General features: G+C 48.6%; 8 protein-coding genes across 8 annotated transcripts; 6 read left to right on the top strand and 2 right to left on the bottom strand.

Moving 5' to 3' along the window:
• Positions 1-1,240: 1,240 nt before the first annotated feature.
• Positions 1,241-1,694, bottom strand: BDQ94DRAFT_144955 (uncharacterized protein). The gene has a single exon (XM_026766550.1). The coding sequence runs from the start codon at positions 1,648-1,650 to the stop codon at positions 1,426-1,428; it is 225 nt and encodes a 74-aa protein (XP_026625769.1). The 5' UTR covers positions 1,651-1,694; the 3' UTR covers positions 1,241-1,425.
• A 1,433-nt stretch (positions 1,695-3,127) lies between these two features.
• On the top strand, positions 3,128-4,938 carry BDQ94DRAFT_40394 (lytic polysaccharide monooxygenase AA11 family protein). Its single transcript, XM_026775683.1, has 2 exons — positions 3,128-3,204; positions 3,437-4,938. The coding sequence occupies exon 2, from the start codon at positions 3,544-3,546 to the stop codon at positions 4,771-4,773; it is 1,230 nt and encodes a 409-aa protein (XP_026625768.1). The 5' UTR covers positions 3,128-3,204; positions 3,437-3,543; the 3' UTR covers positions 4,774-4,938.
• A 413-nt stretch (positions 4,939-5,351) lies between these two features.
• BDQ94DRAFT_144951 (60S ribosomal protein uL4) lies at positions 5,352-6,952 on the top strand. Its single transcript, XM_026766549.1, has 4 exons — positions 5,352-5,581; positions 5,678-5,772; positions 5,850-6,000; positions 6,073-6,952. The coding sequence occupies exons 1-4, from the start codon at positions 5,418-5,420 to the stop codon at positions 6,833-6,835; spliced, it is 1,173 nt and encodes a 390-aa protein (XP_026625767.1). The 5' UTR covers positions 5,352-5,417; the 3' UTR covers positions 6,836-6,952.
• Positions 6,953-8,428: 1,476 nt separating this feature from the next.
• BDQ94DRAFT_144947 (uncharacterized protein) lies at positions 8,429-8,670 on the top strand. The gene has a single exon (XM_026766548.1). The coding sequence runs from the start codon at positions 8,447-8,449 to the stop codon at positions 8,615-8,617; it is 171 nt and encodes a 56-aa protein (XP_026625766.1). The 5' UTR covers positions 8,429-8,446; the 3' UTR covers positions 8,618-8,670.
• Positions 8,671-9,292: 622 nt separating this feature from the next.
• Positions 9,293-9,598, top strand: BDQ94DRAFT_144946 (uncharacterized protein). Its single transcript, XM_026766547.1, has one exon. It carries the CDS (start codon positions 9,303-9,305, stop codon positions 9,561-9,563), a length of 261 nt encoding a protein of 86 aa, XP_026625765.1. The 5' UTR covers positions 9,293-9,302; the 3' UTR covers positions 9,564-9,598.
• A 2,564-nt stretch (positions 9,599-12,162) lies between these two features.
• Positions 12,163-12,662, top strand: BDQ94DRAFT_144944 (uncharacterized protein). Its single transcript, XM_026766546.1, has one exon. It carries the CDS (start codon positions 12,380-12,382, stop codon positions 12,653-12,655), a length of 276 nt encoding a protein of 91 aa, XP_026625764.1. The 5' UTR covers positions 12,163-12,379; the 3' UTR covers positions 12,656-12,662.
• Positions 12,663-12,827: 165 nt separating this feature from the next.
• BDQ94DRAFT_144943 (uncharacterized protein) lies at positions 12,828-13,389 on the top strand (the record flags this gene model as incomplete). Its single annotated transcript, XM_026766545.1, has 1 exon — positions 12,828-13,389. A coding segment is annotated over exon 1 (188 nt), but the record flags the coding sequence as incomplete, so codon positions are not given.
• A 208-nt stretch (positions 13,390-13,597) lies between these two features.
• BDQ94DRAFT_144942 (uncharacterized protein) lies at positions 13,598-14,134 on the bottom strand. Its single transcript, XM_026766544.1, has one exon. The coding sequence runs from the start codon at positions 14,127-14,129 to the stop codon at positions 13,896-13,898; it is 234 nt and encodes a 77-aa protein (XP_026625762.1). The 5' UTR covers positions 14,130-14,134; the 3' UTR covers positions 13,598-13,895.
• Between the last annotated feature and the right edge of the window lie 1,074 nt (positions 14,135-15,208).

Raw genomic sequence — 15,208 nt, 5'->3', positions numbered from 1 at the left:
GGCATGCTGAGGTGAGGGTCCAAGGCAATCATTAGCCAGCATCCCCAACACAACTCTGCACAAGGTAGATGGTCTAGACAACGTTCCAATGACCAAGCCAGGAGTTCGATCCAGAACGCCAGCAGTCCACATTCATTACCGATGATCCCGTTGTATCCACTGTCAGATGGCCCGAACCACACAACCCATTCCAGCCCCAGTCAACGTTCTGCAAAGGCTTCGGACTGTAGTAACTAGTAAGTAATCGCCAACATTCTTCTATATTATGTTATATCTTCCTCATAATCAGACAATACTAATTTCATTTTACTGGACGATAAATTACTCAGACTATGTAGTTACACATAGTGTCCCACCATTCCAAAGTCAATTATAGTAGAGTAGTATTCATTACTATCATCACAATAATCATCATCCCATCCATCATCCACCGCAATCACCCCAACATCAACAAAAACAACAAATATCAACTAAAGCAGGCAACAATATTAACAATCCATCCATAATTTAACTCCCTGACTCAATTTTCAGACGCCCCCAGACAATAAACATAATTCTTCATCATATATTAAAAACTAGGATCTAAAATCTTCTCATCAACCCCTTCGCTTAGCTGACAGTCGCGATCTCCCGCCGGCGTCCCCTGTTTCAGATTGATTTCCTGACCACCCACCCCCCGCAATTTCAATCTCAATGATTCTCGAAACTGCCGAAATCCTTTCGGGGCTTCCGGAGTTAGTAGTACTTACTATCTAGGGTCTACGAAGTAGAGTAGTACTTACTATCTAGGGTCTACGAAGTAGAGTAGTACTTTGTTGAATTTTTTTCTTTTTTACCTTTTTGATGGGTCCAGTTCGTGTTTTGATGATGATGGGGTGATGGGTTTAATTTGCCAAGTGTTTTTGGTGATGTGATTAATAGTTTGTGTGGGGTTGACTATTGCTGGGTTTGGAAGGTGATTAGTTAGTAGCTATCGGGATCACATGCTTTGGAAAATTTGGTAATGGTATAGCTGTAGCTGTCGTTGTGGGTTGAGTAGATAGGTCTCTTTTTGATCTGGTATAGATAGAAGTTGAGTGAGTTAGAAAATAAAAGTACTGGAGGCGAAAGACGACGTCATAGGACAGCAGCTTGGCTATTCACTACTGCGTACTAATCTGTTTCGTTTATTGGTTTATGGATTGGTGTGCCTGACCTGATCTATGCAGTCACTTAGGATCAACTCTTACCTAAATATATCGCGCATACTATTGACTATTAGTAGTCGTCATGTGTAACCAATGATGCATCGAATCCACATGGCGCACACAGTGGGCGGCTATTGCACAAAGAGATTGTTGACTCGCAGCGCGTCTACGCATTTCTTTGATCCATGATCCCAGCAACGAAGAACCCAGTAAATGGTATCAACGTGTAGCAATTAAATCACGGAGCCAGCCGCCCTCCGACATGATGAAAGGAAACCAGAGAGAAGAAACGGTGGGAGCGAAAAGAACCCCACCGATCCAACCAAACTTTTGCGCCGACAGGGTCCGTCCATGCGGGGATCATGATCTGAACCATGGCGCAGGAGGTTGGATGTTTACTTTGTGTCCTGGTTGGGTCAAAAGTCGGCGGCTGAGGATTGCCAACATTCCCTGCCACTTGCATACGGAGGTTTTTGCTTCCTTTTTTTCAGGCCCGGAAAAAAAAAGGGTATGGATTGTGTGGTGTAGTATGCTTTGCTCTATACGGGGCAGCGGGATGCAATAAGATTTTCACCGGTAAGACATGGACGGGCATTTGGTTCGCCACCGAAGCGCCAAGTCGGCACACGCGCTCATGGCTGGGTGGAAGGAATTGCCAGGGGAGCTTGGGATTGGGCTGAAGGATCATCTTGGAGATGGAGATGTATTCTTAGTTTGGTTTTTCTGTGGTCGAATGAGATATCTCATGGATGGTCTCGCCCATACCATCTCTTACAATCGGGCCCTGTTGAGCCTGACAATGAAAGCCTCCCGGTCAATGGGGACAGGAATGATGACAGGAGAGCGAACTTCTTCACAGTATTTCGTATGCGTGGAATGTTGGATTCATGGTAGAGGCGAAAAAAAAGGAACATTTGTTTCGTCTGGACTCACAATTCGCTGCTGCCTTTTGGAAAGAGTCATAGAAATGCACATCTTTGCTCAGTGGCTGCGAGGCTGTGTCCATCGCCCCACGTCGGCTTCATCTTCCGCAAAGGCTGCAATGTAAGGGCAGGGGACCTTCGGCCAGTGGGCGGGTCACACTTGATCAAGCCGAATGGCGAGCTTTGGAGGCTCATTCGCCGAGCAGAAAGAATGACCGGAAGGTGTGGAAAGGGCGAGATGACCGGTCGGACAACGGGCGTTGTCTAACTACTTACTACTAAGGCTGGCGGATGATACTTTTTGCTTTTAGTTGGAAGCCGATCAATCAGAGCGAATCCGCGACCTGCAGGCGTTGATTGGCAAATGCCGGCGCCAACCGCCTTGGGCCCAGCCAATGAAACGGCGGGCCGGGCTGATGGTGCGACGGATGGGCTGGCAGGGGGGGGAAACATTTACAGAGATTCTACACAGTAAACAGAGTAATGCCTCGCTAGCCGAAGTCCCAGGTTCCGCTGCGGGCTTGTTTCATCTTTGGGCTATGGAGTCCCTTCTCGTCAGGGACCACTCAGGGTCCATCTACCCTCCACTAAAACTATGTGTCCCACGACTCGACATGCAACCCAATTCACTGTCTGTCAATCTTCTCCCCCTCCCCACTCACACGCATCTTGACTTTCGGTGCGCGCCTACTAACAGCCTGTCTCGATCCGTCCAGTCTCCTGGATACCTGATTCACCGTCATGGCGCCTCAAACAGTCCAAATCTTAAGTATATAACACCCCCCCAGGGATGCCAGTGCTGCTCCCTTTTCTTCTTTCTCTTCTTCAACCACGCTGGAGCGTTCAGTCCTTTCTTCGTTCTACACTGTTCGACAGTCCTACTATCACCAGGCTAGTCCTGCTTTCTTTCGACACTCCTTTCTGATTTCATTCGAATCTTCGTTGTGTGCCTGCGGCAGACTCCGACCTTCCCTTCTACTTCCAACGAACTGAAGCTATCCTTGTCCAGTAGTATCAGACGCGTGACAAAGGCCTGTTTCGACCAGAGAAAGTCAACGCTGGGACAAGCTCACCTTCCATTCGGTTCTACAAAGGTATTGTCACCTCGCCTTATCCTGGTACTTTCCCGTGTACCATTTCATTGTCTACCATAACCTTGTTGCCCCTCTACACATCCTTGACCACTATACTGCTTCAACTATACGGCTGTCACCGTCTGTTGCTCCTATACTTCCCACCAACGTATCATGCACTATCTCGATATAAACCCAGAACTTCGTTCTTTTCCTTCATTTCTCTCCTTCATAGCTAATCCATCTGCACTAGACTTTTGCTCAACGCAACCACCTGTTCTGTCTCGTCCGGTACGGTCAGAACTTCAAACACTCCTTTAGCTGTCGATTAGTGCAAAACAAAACCGACGCTCCTTCACCATGTTTTCCAAGTCCATTCTTGCGGCCGCTGCTCTCCTGGGCATTTCGGCTGTTGAAGCACACATGATCATGACTGAGCCCATTCCCTATGGCAAGGACACCCTTAACAACTCGCCTCTTGCAGCCGATGGCAGCGACTTTCCTTGCAAGCTGCGCTCGAACACCTACGAGGTCACCGAGTGGAATACCGCCCAGATCGGCGAGAGCATGCCTTTGACCTTTGAGGGTTCCGCCACCCATGGTGGTGGCTCCTGCCAGGTCAGTCTGACCACCGATCTGCAGCCTACCAAGGACTCCGAATGGATGGTCATCAAGTCTATCGAAGGTGGCTGTCCCGCCAACGTGGACGGTAACCTTTCTGGTGGTGCTTCCATGGCTGATCCGACCAAATTCAACTACACCATTCCGGACGGCATTAGCCCCGGCAAGTACACGCTCGCCTGGACTTGGTTCAACCGCATTGGAAACCGTGAGATGTACATGAACTGTGCTCCCCTCGAGGTCCAGAGCGCTTCTTCTAAGCGGTCCGAAGTTGAGGAAAAGCGCGATGTCGAGAAGCGCTCTTCCACCTTCCCTCCCATGTTTGTCGCCAACGTCAACGGCTGCACCACCTCCGAAGGTGTCGACATCCGATTCCCTCAGCCTGGTGACGACATCCAATATAATGGCGAGCCTAGCAACCTGGCTTCCGCTGGCGCCGCCGCCTGTACCGGTACTCCCACTTTTGCTGCCGCTGGTGACAGCAGCACTGGCTCCTACTCTGGTTCTGGCTCCAGCTCTGGCTCCGGCTCCGGCTCTGCCAGTTCTTCGGCCGCTGCTGTGGTTACTTCTGCCCCGGCCGCAAACACCTACACTGCTCCTGCGGTGGCGAACACTCCTGCACCCAGCTCCGGCAGCAGCGGCTCTAGCTCTGGTTCTGGCTCCGGTTCTGGTTCCAACTCTGTCTCCAGCCCTCAGCCCAGCTCTAGCTCCAGCGCAAGCTCCAGCTCCAGCTCTGGCGCGCTCTCTGGATCTTGCAGTGTGGAGGGCGAGTGGAACTGCATCAATGGCTCCTCTTTCCAGCGCTGCGCGAACGGCCAGTGGACCCCTGCTCAGAATGTGGCTGCCGGTACCCAGTGCACTGCTGGACAGAGCTCCAACTTGGCCATTTCTGCCATCAAGTTGAAGCCCCGTACCGTTAGGGAGGGCCGCGCCAGACGCCACGCTCACGGTGGACATGTGCACGCTTAAATGTGGATTAAAAATGTGATTCGGGTGGCTAGCCCATACCGATTGAGACTTACATTCGTTTCCTTGCACAAGGCGTAGTGCTAGGACCCTTTTTGAGATTTCTGTTCACCTTCATGTACCATTTGCAGTAGAGAGGATCCTAAATGAAATAAACGTTGGCCAACGAATTTGTTTTACCGTTCTATGACTGTAGAATGTATTCACGAATATAGAATGACGGCTTGTAGGGTGTAACTGCATGCCGCAGTAACGACTCAGATTGTGCTCTGGGCGTCAGCCGATTTGTTGTGGCGATGATGTTAGACGTCAAGAGTTTGCAGGGCTGAACTTGACATTAATATGAATGTTTGCTTCATTGTTTCACGCGTAAAAATATATGATAAATTTGATGTAATTTGTTGTGTATCTCTCCCAACGCATTTTTCACGAGACTACATTGACTACAGAAGAAACAAAGAGAAGTTGTATGGAATGAAGGGTAGGCCCAAGTAGCATGTCAAGGGTATAACCGCGGTTCTCCATATCGATAAGATCATTTGCGCCTCAGGCATAAACACCCACCCAAAACGGCAACAGGGCTAGGGCTTTGCCGCACCCACGACGGGCGGGTGAGACTAAGCGAAAATTTGCGCGCTCATCTTGAGATGCTCGATCTCCAACCTCGAACGACGACAACGACCACCCTACCGTCGACAAAAATGGCGTCTCGTCCTACCGTCACCATCGCCGGCGCTGATGGCAAGCCCACGGGGGCTACCTACCCCCTCCCGGCTGTTTTCGCCTCCCCCATCCGTCTTGATGTTGTCCAGTATGTTTCAACCTTTTTACGACAAAAAATCGATCTCGCAGAGGAGAAAAATGAGAAGCGGAGGAAATTTGATGGCTGACGGATTTCGAATTACAGGCAGGTGCACACCGGTATGGCCAAGAACAAGAGACAGCCTTACGCCGTGAGCGAGAAGGCTGGTGAACAGACCTCTGCTGAGTCCTGGGGTACCGGTATGTGCACAAATTCGAAGGAACGCCAAGAATTTCGCAGGGGAATTGGGATGGCTGATGGATGTGAATAACTTCAGGTCGCGCTGTCGCTCGTATCCCCCGTGTCTCCGGTGGTGGTACTCACCGTGCCGGTCAGGCCGCTTTCGGTAACCAGTGCCGTTCCGGTCGTATGTTCGCCCCTACCAAGGTCTGGCGCAAGTGGCACCAGAAGGTCAACGTTGGCCAGAGGTATGATAATAATCCGACCGACGAGGTAACACGATTGAGCCAGGAGAAGGTGAACTAATGGCTACTTTTTAGACGTTTCGCTACTGCCTCTGCCCTCGCTGCTTCTTCCGTTCCTTCTCTTCTGTTCGCTCGTGGTCACCGCGTTGCCAACGTTCCTGAGGTCCCTCTGGTCGTTGACTCCAAGACCTTCGAGAACTCCGCTGTTACCAAGACCAAGGCCGCCGTTGCCCTCCTCCAGGCTGTCGGTGCCGGTGCCGACCTTGTCAAGGTCCAGAAGTCCCGCAAGATGCGTGCCGGTAAGGGTAAGCTGAGGAACCGCCGCTTCCGCCAGCGCCGCGGTCCTCTGGTTGTCTACAACCCCGAGGTTGATGGCAAGGAGCTCGTCCGTGCCTTCCGCAACATCCCCGGTGTTGAGACCTCCTCCGTCTTCTCCCTCAACCTCCTCCAGCTCGCCCCCGGTGGTCACCTCGGTCGCTTCATCGTCTGGTCCTCTGCTGCCTTCGAGGCCCTCGACAAGGTCTACGGCACCACCACCACCGCCTCCGCCCTCAAGAAGGACTACCTCCTCCCCCAGAACGTTGTTGCCAACGCCGACCTGGCCCGTCTCATCAACTCTTCTGAGATCCAGTCCGTCCTCCGCGCCCCCAAGGGTGAGGCTCGCACCAAGCGTACCAACATCCAGAAGAAGAACCCTCTCCGCAACAAGCAGGTCATGCTCCGTCTTAACCCTTACGCTGCTGCTTTCTCCAAGGAGAAGCTCGGCCAGCAGAAGGTTGAGGCCGCTAAGCCCGAGCGCGCTTCCAAGGACTTCCTCAACACCCTCTACGAGGCGTAAGTTAGTGGTCCGGGGTTTCACGCTGGGAAGGTATGATATGAGATTGTTTTCGGTTTAAAAGGTAGCACCAATGAACAGGTTCGCAATACCCATAATGAATTAGTAGTTTTCTTTCAAGTAGCTTTCCGAGTAGTTTCCATTGTAAGCCAGCATGTAAAACAATGTACTTGCCACAATTGGCATGTATTCAAAACTCAACCCATATTGATACGCCTCAGTTTTCTCACCCCTGTAGATGGGTAAGTACTTCTGCCGAAATAAACAACATTGCATTTGATACAACATCACACCTATCTACCATCCATCCAGTCATTCTACGCACTACAAAGCGTAGTTCCAACAAAATAATCAACGGTGCATGATCTTCTACACGGCACCTAGAAAGCATACTCTGTCAATCAGTCAGACCCCAATATCTGGCTTATTATCACATCTGACCAACCCAGGCTACCATCTATATCTACGCCTGCTATAACCCAGGATCATCAACCTAACTCAAACACAAACAAGCAAACATGTGAACAAACTATGTTCGCGCTACTTGATTCTGACTGTTATCGCCGGGTTGACCCGAGCATTGATTTTTGTTTGCTATTCTACTGATTACAGGGATAAGATGGATAGTAGGAAGTCGTATTAGGATGTGAGTATTTTCACATGACAATGTGTCACTAGTATAGGAAACTGAACCACAACTAAACAATTACCTTAATATTACCTTCAAGAACTAGTCACGACAAGATAGTAATAAGCTAGCTACTAGTTAATTAACTACTAAACTACTATAATTCGATCGTAAGAGATTGGTAACCATTTTTACTTCAAGTTACTACGAAGTACGTAAGTACGTAGTCAATAGTAGCTGTCGGTTCGGGACTTGCATCGGGATATATAAATACCCACATTACTAGTAACCAGTGACTGCAACTACTACGTACTAGACGAACGGACACGGACCTTTCATGCGCAGTAGTAGTTTCTGCCTAAGGTGGCTATGTTTGCTGCAGTAGTAAGTAGTATTTCCATCAATCACTAAGCTATACTAGTAGAAAGTCAAATTGAAGACAGTGCAAAGTTTATATATATTATTGTGAAACCACAGTGGACTCTTGAGCAAGCATCATGCCACCCGTTCGGAGTTTCCTCACAGTTCTACTTTCTTAGTTGTTCCACCCCTATTACTGAATAGCAGGATCTGGTGTAGATGGTAGTCAGATACAATGAGCATTATTATGATGCGCGTTAGTTCTAAACCCACACGCATCACTGCTACAACGCACAAATACAATAATAACCACCATCTCAACAACAACTACATACTCGAAATACAATATCAAATAGAAGAAGTATCACAATCACTAGGGTAATAGTTCATCCAACTGACCATTAACATAATAAATTACCATCTCATTCCTTTTTTTCTTTTTTGTTATTACTTTACATCGCAACCAACAATCCAATCATATGCAATCCAATCCTGGCCAAAACTACTTACCCGAACTACTTACTAAAGCACTTAGCACGGAGTACCTTAGGCCTTAGATCCTCCCTACTTAAACTACTAGTCAACTACTACTGCAACATCTCCCCTCCCAACAAATCATCTTCCTCATGTGCATTTGCGCAGAAGGGTTAGTCTCGTTCTTTTGTTCTACAGGGGGTGGAATCCTCTTCTTTCCCACTCCGTTGGTCCGTCGGTGGTGCTCTCTTCTTACTTTCTTTCTGGTCGGAGGACGGGGGTTAAGTTGGTGGCGTCCTAAGTGTTGGTGGATGAATGGGTAGATGAGCCGGTTAGATCCGAAGTGGTTGAGTTCACTGTAGTTAGTATCATCGCTTACTATATTACAAAGTAGTAGTAGTATATTATATCTTATTATTGCCATGTCGGATAGATAGTATAATTGATTTTATATTATTAGCGATCTGTAATCTGGATTGGGTGTGTTAGTTGTAGGGCGTTGTCTATCTAGGACTTAGTCCTACTAATACTTGTCACCATTATCTTAATTAACTACTAGTATGCCTTATGTGTCAGGTAGGGAGAATATAAGTACTAGTTATGAATATAAATATGAACACCATAACGGGTTCGATCGTCTATCCACCCTCGGTCGGTACATACTACTCATTTAGGCACTACGGTAGGTATGTAGCAAACTACCTGAAACTGCAGATCGAACTGACAACGCAATATTATAGAAATTGAAAAAAAATTGAATACAAGAAAAAGAAGAAGAAGAAAAAAAAATCCGATGGAAACGGAATATAGGGAAGAAAAGCCGATCAGGCAAAAAAAAAAAAAAAAAAAAAAAAAAAAAAAAAAAGAAAAAAAAAAAAAAAAAAAAAAAAAAAAAAAAAAAAAAAAAAAAAAAAATCCGATGGAAACGGAATATAGGGAAGAAAAGCCGATCAGGCAAAAAAAAAAAAAGTCATCAATTATGACATAGTTGGTAAATACCAGCTACGGATGAAGAACCAAAAACCGATAAGGATCATCAAACACAAAACAAAGAAAAGAAAAGAAAAGAAAAGAAAAAGAAAAAGAAAGAGAAAAGCCAGCTCATCGGCATTTGCTCTGATCACGGCAAATAGGAAAGTCAACTCCCTCGGGGCGGCGGCCCTGCTCTCCACTTTGCACTACGTTTCTATCTACTTATGGTGTGAGTTGCGAGTGAGGGAGGTATGTGTCAAGGGTGTGAGTGTGAGTGTGTGCGTTTCACAAGCTTGATTGATTCCCGCTCGGCTTTTCCGCGATTTTCGGACTCATTTTTCTGACGGGGGGCAGCGCCAAGCCCCTCTGTTACGTATGTTTATGGGGGGAATTAGTGGTCGGCTCGGTCCACACTTTGTTTCTCTTACTCTTACTCTTTCTTCTTCTTCTCTCTCGTTCTCGTAGAGGGGAGACACTCAGGGGATACGAGGGGGAAGTTATATCATATTGTTTTCATATTCATATTAGTTTGAAGCTTGAAAAGTCTCTCACATGACAATGGGGGTCGTTGTATATACTTGGTATACTGTATTGCGGGACTTCCGGATATTAGTGTAGGCTTATGTTTCTTATCATGGCTCTTATTATATTGTCTTATATTATAACGTAGTATCGGGCGATATCAATCCTCCGGTGCGCTTAAATTGCCTCTCTAAGTTCTTACAGACAGACCTAAGGGATTGAAAATCGCTTCAACATACTCGGTTGAGTAGTAGTTCAAGCACGACGTGCCTAACTTTTTCCTCATTAGTTTATTAGCAGATATTATTTAAATGAGTAGTATTCCCGGAGGAAACCTACTTTAGCACTTACGGCCGAGCACCTCAGTACACCGTGTACTTCGTACTTTGTGTCATGATCTCTCAGGGATGATGATGGCGTGGATAGTATCGTAGCATATCTCGGTCCATGCTTCCTCTGATAGCCGAGGTGGTCGACCCTTTTTTCTTACCCCCCCCTCTCCTTCTCAATTTTTACCTTTGGCCAACTTCCAAGGGCCCGTAGTTCGTGGGATTAACCAGACAGCATAACTTGAAACTCACACCTTATCGACCGATTCGGTTTAACTTCCGAAGTGATTGAGCAAGCGAGCCTTCATGATTCAGGACGCCAGACACGCTACCATGGACTATTGATCCTCGACGACCCCCACCTCATCCCACTTTGGCGCCGCGGCTACAACAAGCTTTTGGGCTAAAACCGTCGCCTGCAGCCTCTGATGTGATAGTCGGGGTGGCAATATCATCAGTATATGTCGGGTGTACGTACCTATGGTGCGTTTCGCACTGCTCGCCCACTACTGGATTAGCGGTCGCGTCGCTGCCGGGGTGTTTTGCATATTGGGTGGTGATGATGGATGAATGGAGAGGGGGAGGGAAGTGGGATCGACGGACGGGTTTTGTCGGGTGGAGTGGATATGTTTTCGGCCGGAGATGGCGCCTGCGAAGTTGGAGTAAGTAGTTTCTAAGTAGTTAGACTAGTATCTGTCTGGCTTGATGTTCTTATTAGTTGATAATGAATTGAATAATGCAGGTCTGGCTTTGCATAGTTGGCCAGAAAGGATGACCGATGAGCGGAAACAATGGTGATTGTAATTGATGCGATATTTATTCGCCCTTGAGACACCAATATGCGACGACACAAAAAGCACTGTGTCTCACCCCCTCCGGCGCTAGTTGATCCTATCGGAGAAGACCCAGGGAGGTTCCGGATATGGACTCCGACCATCACGGCCGGTCGCTGAACAGAGAGCATCCTCCGTCCCTCTGGACTGGTCCTTGTTTAGCCCTAGACCATCCCCCTCCCCTTCCCCCCCCCCTTCGTTGTTGGGTGTACGGACAAGATGGCCGTGGCGAATGTGACGGCGGAGATTGGCATTACTAGATGTGGCAGATCCTTGGTGCCGAAGGATGCCGGTGAGACACTAGAACTTTAGGGTGCAGGACGTTGGAGTCGGTTATTTAGTCCACCGACCAAACCACAGTATATCTTGACAGACTACTGTTGGATAATTTGTTGTACTCCGTCCTCCCCGACGATAACCACCACCCTGTCTGGGCAAACTACCGTGCCCTCTGCCTTATGGCTATATCTCCGTCCGTTATTCCGCTACTAGCAGGGCGCAGGAGTGGTTCCGACGGGGACGGAGGGCAACAAAGTCCACTTAAACTCCGCTCAAACTAGGTACGGGAGAGGCATAGGCCGTGTTTCCCTCCTTAGTATCTCATATATTAGGCGGGAGGTCAGGGCGAGAGCACGGTTGCTGTCATCCTTTAAGGGAACCAGGATGAGATGCGTCGTGGGGAAGGGCAGTCTCCCATCCACATCCCCTCTGTTGCGAGAGAGAATAGTACTAGTACTCCATCCACAGTATTATTCTGGAGGAATGGGAAGGTCCTAGCAAGTTTTTGCTTGCATCGGAACGCTGGAACGCCCGGCAAGGCCACCAAATCTCGGGTTTTGTTCGGGAAAACACAGATCTGATCTAATCGCACCAATCAGTGGGTGATGCCGCGGGTTTTTCCAGCACTGGGCGTTCGGCATCTGAAAGAGTAGGAGGGTGTCAATTATTTGGAGTAGGCAATCTCAAGGCAACCCGGTGTTAAGATTATTGCCCATGATTTCTCAATTGATTAGGATTTTATTTTATTTTTTTAATTTTTTTTCTTTTTAAACAACCCCCCTCCTTCTTAATTCATTTCCGGTTGGCGCCAGCTGTGGGATCGGTGGGCGAGATCGTATGATAGTACTTTAGACTTTGCTTAGCACGACCGTAGGGTGAGAGCCTCCGGCCCACTGTTGGAGGGATTGGTTTTTGAAGAGGCCATCCATGTTCCTAGCAGGGAGTTGTCGATGCTGAAGATGACAGAAAGTCTGCAATACAGCTCTCGAGACGCGGGAAAGAAAGACTCGTCAACATTCCCCATAGCCGACGGGATAGGTTTTCCGCGAATGAAATCCTTATTCAGTCAGTGGAAGCTGGACCGTCAAGCTGTCTGATACAAGTCTGGTTGCTGGCACACGCTTGACGGTGCAGATCGGATCGCCCCAAGATGAGACAAATCCAACATCCCTCCTTGGACCAAACGGGCGTTGTTCCCGGCGGGCCACAAACCGTTACAAGAGACACCAAACTCAAAATTCCAGCAAGCAGCATCGATATTAGCCGCCCCAGCGCCGAGTCTAACACAAAACCGACAAAAGAAAAGCCAAAAAAAATCAATATAACGAAAAGTCACTCAGGCCAGAAAAGCAAAACCGCGGCGCTCCGGCTCGCAGACCCTCATCTGTCCGTTTTCCGGATGCGCCCAGTCCACTTGGTTCGCTAGTCCCCACGAATGACGGGCTCGCGATCCTCGATGGGCTGAGGGACTTGCTGCGAACTTGGGAGGCTGTTCCTTGCACCCTCCCCTGGACTCTGCCTCTCATCTTTTTCCCGGCTTGGAGTCAATGCTCCACTCGCGTAAGGACGGACTACGGAGGTTTCCGTACTGGCCACTAGCCAAACGATAAGCTGGTGGGTGTTGACTGTTGAGCCCTCGGGGAGTCGCAGTGGTTGCTCACCCTGGCTGGCTGGGAGAGTCTCTCCTGAACACTGATGAGGTTGTTCGTCCGAGTTTGGTCAGTCCGGCCGAAACAAGTCGGCATATCGAGTGGCTCTCTCGGACGGGGGATTCTCTTTCTTGTTGCCAGGCTGGCTCTTTCCTTCATGTGCGGATCTTTCTTTTTTTGTTCCGGATTTTATTTCTTTTTTTCCAAATTTCAAATTTTTACTATGGTAATTGATTAACCATTGCCCCCCCCCTCTCCTCTCATTCCCTCCTCTAACCGGGCCCCCCTACTAATTGAGGCGGATAAACTGCCAAGTGTGCACTATATTGGGGTTGGCAGCTTTCATAGGGCCCAAAAACCAGTCCTTATGTGCTGGTGTCTTTCGGCTTTCCGTGCATGGGGTCGTAGTTATGTGAGCCTCGCATGTTATTGCACACCTCGAGGAGTATAATCGGCAAGAGATATCTAATAGTAGGAAAGGAACAGACGCATTGTCCCGATCAAACGAAACAAGGTTAAATGCAACTGCCGTTCCGAAAAGATTGTGCTGTCCCGTGGTCGGTGGTCGCATGAGCGTCTCCTACCATGACTAACGGCTGGAGCTGGCAATGGATCGTTCCGAACACCAACGAGGATCCTCCTGCGGGGCGTCGGGTTGGAAAACCTAATCACGCTCATATTAAAAAGATGCAAAGCCGGCCAGTGTTAATAAGGCGAGACAACCTGCCACCCACAGTAACCCTTCCAAAGACCAGATTGAGAAAGGACGCCGGGGAGTCTGACGATATCTCAATGCCGACCCGGACCAAAGTTTAAGTGCCACCTTGCTTCTCCATGGCATGATTACGCTGGAGATGAGGACGAGCAGATGATGAATCTAGATGATCAAACTATAATGAAGGACTCTCGGTAGCTTGATCTCAACCCGGCACCTAATGTGAACCGCGCCCGGTGGCTATCCTGCGATATACTCGGGCCAAGGCCATGACGACTGTCAATATACTGCCATCGGAGGATTTATCTACCATCCAGGGGAGCGGGAATAATCTGGATGTAATCGATAGTTGCCCGATGGATGGACGGACGCTTCGTGTCTCCGTTTGAAGTGGAGCTGGTCGAAGCTGAACCGAGGATGGAACTGAAAGTGAATGCCGAAGGGAACACAGGGAGGAGACTTCCGTCCCGCAGTAAGAATAGCCCGATAATAGGGTGTATACTACTCTGGGATAAAGTAAACACGATCCAGAGCATCTAGACTATCTGAGATGCCAGATAGTTTCTGGCTGACCGGGTGGGTTGGGAGGGCCTCCGTTAAACCGGAACTGTTGCGCAAAGTGGACTGGCAAGCGTTGGACTAAACCAGGCTGGAATTGTGAACCAGGCTTTGTTCTCTGTGTGATCATCCTGATCTGGATCGGTCATAAGTTGCCTTTCCATTAAATATGCTCACTGTTAGGCTTGGATGGCAGTTTGGAAAGGATCCTCAGCTAGAGGCCAGACACTGTATCGTATCCTCTTCCTACCACTGCGTCCATCTGTCTTCATTCGCGTCCTCTCTGCTCTTCTTCTTCTTCTTCTTCTTCTTCTTCTTCTTCTTCTCTCCTCTCTGTCTCTCTTACTCAATCGACCCTCCTTCTCTACAGTCTCCCTCTTATTCTCCTGAACCCCCTTCTTTATTCCTTTCATTTTTATTTTCTGCCCCTTTGATTCCCACTCATTTCAGGGACCGTGATTCTCATTACTATTCAAAAATCCCCGATCCTCCCCGCTCTAAATTAATCCCAGCGTGTCCCTCCTTGAACCTGGCGTCTCCGCCCCTCTACCCTACTACTACTACTTTACTACAGTCCTTAGCACCGGCCAAAACTGACAGGGGCATTCCCACCTTGGCCTCGACTAAGCAGCAGCGCTATTTAACCACAATTTCTCCATCCTCATCCTATTCCAGTGCCCCGCGCCATCAGGTTTTTTTTTTCTTTTCTTTTTTGGTGCAATTAGGCCGTCTAGCCTAGGGCCCAATTTTATTATTTTCCTTCTACTACTCGTTAGTGGCAGAAGCCGTTCGGCCAACATCAGGCCAGCTTGACCACTGACCACCAAATTACCTTAGAGCGGCTCTTGCAGGGTGATCTAGTTGATATTACTACTACACTCCCAAGAGATCTGTAATTTGGGCGGCTGTCTTCCGGGGGCTGCTGGCTAGTTGTTTATTATTCTTGTCCTACCTGGACCCCTGGGGCACTATCAATCCGCAACAAACAGTCTGGTTTTCATGCTAGTCTAATTGTGACTCGACGACCCTGCCCTGCCACTGTCTGCCATTGCACTCT

The sequence above is a fragment of the Aspergillus welwitschiae genome, assembly GCF_003344945.1.
Source record: "Aspergillus welwitschiae strain CBS 139.54b unplaced genomic scaffold BDQ94scaffold_18, whole genome shotgun sequence".
NCBI lineage: Eukaryota > Fungi > Ascomycota > Eurotiomycetes > Eurotiales > Aspergillaceae > Aspergillus > Aspergillus welwitschiae.
Note: the sequence above shows the minus strand (reverse complement) of the source record. Positions and strands in the feature narration are given on the sequence as shown.